The following is a 5375-nucleotide window of genomic DNA, read 5'->3' as shown; positions in this document are numbered from 1 at the left end:
TTTTTATACATTAAATTTTAAAAATCCCATTTTAACCCTTTATGTTTTTAAAATTTTCATTTTGATATTTTATTCTGATTTTCGTTAACAAAACATTTGTATGTTATTAATTTTTAAATAATTAATTTAAAATAGTATAGTTAAAATCAAAGTAAGTCCAAAATTTTTACTTAAATCAAAATTTTTTTATTACCATCAGAACTCAACGACTTTTTATTTATGTTGGTGTTGAATCAGAATGTGACTATGTGTTGATGTTTTTTGGTACATGAATGTTATGGATTTGGTTTGTGTTGTTGACAATGATTATAGTTCTAAGAGGTTATATATCTAAGTGAATAATAATTGCATGTTGTGGTTATTATGTAATTTGTAAAAGAAGATGATAGAGGCTAATGAAGCATATTGTTGATTTATTTTTAAGATAACAATGATTTTTAGTCATTCCTATTTTAATTAATTATTTTAAAATTTAAAGTTAATAATATATTAACATTGTTAACAGAAAATAGAAAAAATGATTAAAATAAAATTTTTAAAATAATAAAACTTTTAAAACTTAACTTATTGAAATAAAACTTTTAAAAACATAAAATATTAAAATAAAACTTTTAAAAATATAAAAAACTAAAATTAAATTTTCAAAATTTAATATAACAAAATAAAACAACAATAAATCCTAGTATGCCAAAAGTCACTTATAGTTTTTTTTTTCCTCTCATATTTCTACCTCAAATCTCAATTCACACTGTATACAGTCAGCGTCAACGTTTATCGCGACTCGTTAAAATCTAAGCGTAAAAGCGCTTCACAGTTACTTTGAGCTTTTTTGGAGAATGTAAAACGAAAAATCAAGAAAAAACGTGAAGAAAGAACACAAGTTTACACATGCACGATGTAACTTTTACGAAGCATAAGAAAACTTTCATTTCCATCATCTTAATTCGGAATTCGATCTAATGTCTAAAATGTTTCAGCGGAGCGATTCACCAAAACGATTAATAATCATACAAAGAGAAGAAGAAGAAGCAAGAGAGAGATCGTACTACGACGGAAGCAGTCACCGGAGACGCGTCAGAAATTCGATCGGCGGCGAAGCTAATGGACGGAGCCATTGGTGGCGCCGCCACGATTCTTGGAGGTCGTCATCATCGTCTTGAACTCCTCGAAGTTGACGCAGCCATCGCCGTCGGCGTCGACGGACTTGATCATGTCGCGGCATTCGTCGACGGAGCACTTGAGGCCGAGGCGGTTGAGCGCGAGGTGGAGCTCCGCGGCGGAGATGAGGCCGTTTTTGTCGCGGTCGTAGAGATCGAAGGCGTCGCGGAACTCGCCGGATCCGCCGTCGGCGGAGGCGTCGGAGCGGCAGAAGGCGGCGAACTCTGTGAGGCTGATGAAGCCGTCACGGTCGGTGTCGAGGTCTTCCATGAAGCGGCGGAGGTCCTCGGGAGAGACGCCGGATCCGAGCGACCGGAGCACGCTGTCGAGTTCGTCGGCGGAGATCTTGCCGTCGCCGTTGGCGTCGAAGCGGTTGAAGACTGTCTCGAGTTCGTTCATGTCTTCGAAGTACGGAAAGGACTCCGAACCCGGGTTTTGGTTCGGGTCGGATTCTGAAGGCGCGGGTGGGTTCGCTGCCATGATTGTTTCGTTCGGATGTTGCGTTTGGAGTGGATCGGACGAAGGTGGTTTTTTTATTTATACTGTGTTTGGATGATAGTTGTTGGTGTTTTGGAGTGGGACCTTTAATAGATTCGCAAAATGGCACGTTGTGACTGGTGGTCAATGTGCTTTAGTAAATAATAATAAAAAAAAACGCGAAAGTGATCAATTTAAAAAGAATGAATAGGTATTCTTTCTTACGCACAAAACAAAAAAAAAAAAAAAAGACGAAATGAATAGTTTAGAAAAAGAAGAGTACTTGTAAAAATATAGTACACTCTTTTTTTACCCACATTTTACTATAGATTTAAATTCTTATCTTGTAAACTTATTAATGTGATAAAAACATAATTGTTTTTAATAAAGTTATTGGTTTGAGTGATTTTAAATTTAATTTTTTAAGTAAAAATTTAAATTTAAGGTCTTATAGATAAAAAAAATATAATTAAAAAAAGAGATGATATCTCACTAAAAGTGACAATTATAAAAATTATAAGATTTTATAAAAAATTGTGGTGTGAATTAATTATTTGATAATGCTAATCATTAAGAAATGATAATTATTAAATTATTATGTAAAATTAATATTTAATTAAATAATATATTAATAAATTAAATAACATAAAATTTTTGCTAAATATTTCCTTAATTACCATCTAAAATAATAAAAATGAATAACGTTGAATGGAATTAAAAATATATAACATTTACTTCTTATAATAGTTATAAATATTTAGTGTAGTATATTAAAGTTATGGTTAAGAGAATAACAAAATTATAAGCCATATTTACAGTTGCCTTTAATGCGTATTAAACTTAAATACAAGCCTTTTCGGAAACAGTAATAGCGGTAATGAGTTCCATTGAGTTTGCTGGTTATTTTTCATCGATATTGCTTGAAGAATTAAGGTCCAAATTGGCGAAATTAATAATATATTTTTGGTGCAAAATTTGTAATATATAATTTTTTCTTTATTTGTGAAAAATTTTGTTCATCATCATTATAATGTTTAAAGTTTTCATTAATTTTTTGTCTTGGTAACTTTCATTGTACAAGCGCTTACATGACTATACATGTTTACATTTGATGCCACTACATAAATATTTTTGTAATGTGACATTGTTATCTGTCAATGCTTGATGGAACTAGGTAAGCGTTTTTAACTTTTTGTAATGAAGGGGTAATAAATAAAATATTTGAATATTACAAGTATCATAAAAGGAAAAGTTAACAAAAATTAAAAGTGAAGACTAAATGTTTAAGAGATGAAAAAGGATTTAAAGTCTCTTTTTTATTTATTTTACATTTAAGTCATTTAACAAATGGGATAAAACTTTATCTACTAATTCGTTTAATATATTGTTAACATTCTCTTATATATCACATTTTTATTTATTCTATAATATAATTATTATCAGTATATATATGCATAAAAAAGCACTTCGTTTTTGTAAGAAGTCAACTGCACCATTTACGGATGTACATGCATTTTTTTTTTATATTCGTCTAATTATAAAACAACACATCATTACAAAAATTAATATTTAAAAAAATGTCATTTAAAGAAAAGAAAAAAGCCAAATTTTGTAAAGACGTGTTGATTTTCAATTAGAGGAAGAAAGAACGCAACATGTGATTTAAATCTTTATTGTTTTTTTCTTGCAATAATGGGTGTTGGGGAATATTGATCGAGTACCTACATGTGGTGACATGGGGGTTGAAGAATTTTTTTTTTGTTTCCTCTTTTCTTTTGGGGAAAAGGCATATGCAATGACACCATATTAATGCATGGCATTGTTGCCTTGTGTGACACGTTTGTACCCAAAAGAGGAGATTGCCGATAGAACAAGAAAGAATGGCATCATATACTATATATCATTTTCATTCTCATCATGCCAAAAAAGTTAAATCCATTGCTTGAAGAATGGATATTGGAATTTAGTGTCCCCACTGAGTAATAATCAATAAATCACATGAACTGGTTTGGAAGGTGTCTGCTATATATGCATCGATCATTGCATGTGACTCGAGCTTCAAGGATGCAAACTCCTTCAATGCAAGCATTTGACATGTGGATATGACTTAGTATTAATTAGGATCTCCCCTTGGAGAAATAGCCGTGCTATAAAGCTAGACTTACACAAATTACCAAATAAAAAATAGCATATATTATTTAATATAGAATGATAGAAACATTTTTACTATTGATCAATTTAGGTTATTCAAAGTACGTACACATTACACGTGATTTATACTAGTGTCTTTCATCTCGATCAATCCCAAGCGGATATAATTTTCATCATAGTCTTTTGCCGGACTCCATTGCTTTACAATATACAATTTCATATATATGACTATTTGAAATATTTTACGTATACAAATTACATAATACATAATTAATCAACCTCTTACCTGAAAAGTAAAGACAAGCACGGCGATGTCTTATATATTTCTACTACTGATATCTTAAAATCAGAATTTTCTAATATGCATGCCACATTTTCTTTTAACATCATTTGCAATACTTCCATATATATACAATATATTGTCATTGTTTGTGGTCGGGTTCGGATTCCACGAGCACGGGGTGGGTTTTGTGGCGATTGTTTGTATGCTAATTTCAGCTTTGTTGTTTGTGATAGAATGCTCAGGGTTGTTTGGATCAACAAAAAATGGGTGAAGGTGTTGGTGATTCTATTGTGAGGTTTTATTTATTTTGTATTGTTTGTTTGGATTATTATTGCACTTTCTGTTTGGAGTGGGGCACTATTTGATTCTGGACTTCTGGAGGTGGTGATGTGTTGAGAAAGATCATTGATTCTACTCCAAGCTGAATGATTTCTTTTAACACCGTTAAAAGTAAAAATTACAAAAGAGATGAAAAAAAAGAGAATGTAAAAAATAAATATTAGAATAAAGAGAGACTCGTGAATAATGGAAGTTAAAGTTAGTACAAATATATTATAAAAATATGATGGAGAGATAACATGAAAGTGACAAAAATAGCTAAAAGAAAAAAAAATTGTATACAGATAAATGATTAAGTTAGCTACAAGTCTGTGTGTATGATACTATGGTTGATATTAAGTGTTCTATCACCTCTCCTACTAAGCTACGACTACCTACCATATGCATGCATATGTAATTGCACATTTGCATCTTCTACTAAACAAACAAACAAATAAACATAAATACTATTTTTTTTCTTAAATTTGTTAAACACGGACACTTAGGTTTTAGAAAAATAAAAAATTAATATTTTATCTTTGAATTTGTAAATTGTGTGACAAATTAATCATATAGTTAGTTTTTACGCTAACTCAAATGGTTATATTTACCTGATATTTCAACGATAAAGTGATATCTAATCGTTGTCACGTGTCACCTATGTGATGGTCATGTATAAAGAGTTGACTTTTTTATTTTGTCTCTAAACTTAATAATTAGAAATCATTTTAGTTTCTAAACTTAATTATTTACCAATATTTTGGTCCCGAACTTAACTACGCATTATTGTTTTAGTTCTTAAAAAGACTTTTGAATTTTTAATTAAGTGTCACATTAGATATAAATTGTTAGTATAGTGATAACAAATGAGATTTGTTTACGGTGATAACAATTATTTATGATGATGAAAAATAATTATTAAATATAGGAATCAAAGAAATATTATATATTATATTTGAAATCACTATTAATTTATTTATTATATTAT

At 30.2% G+C, this 5375-nt stretch overlaps 1 protein-coding gene across 1 annotated transcript; it reads right to left on the bottom strand.

Annotated features, from left to right (window-relative positions):
• Positions 1–902: 902 nt before the first annotated feature.
• Positions 903–2033, bottom strand: LOC100815264 (probable calcium-binding protein CML18). Its single transcript, XM_003528921.5, has one exon. The coding sequence runs from the start codon at positions 1636–1638 to the stop codon at positions 1099–1101; it is 540 nt and encodes a 179-aa protein (XP_003528969.1). The 5' UTR covers positions 1639–2033; the 3' UTR covers positions 903–1098.
• Positions 2034–5375: the final 3342 nt, after the last annotated feature.

This window comes from Glycine max, chromosome 7, assembly GCF_000004515.6.
Source record: "Glycine max cultivar Williams 82 chromosome 7, Glycine_max_v4.0, whole genome shotgun sequence".
NCBI classification, from domain to species: domain Eukaryota; kingdom Viridiplantae; phylum Streptophyta; class Magnoliopsida; order Fabales; family Fabaceae; genus Glycine; species Glycine max.
This window is presented reverse-complemented; position numbering and strand designations above follow the sequence as displayed.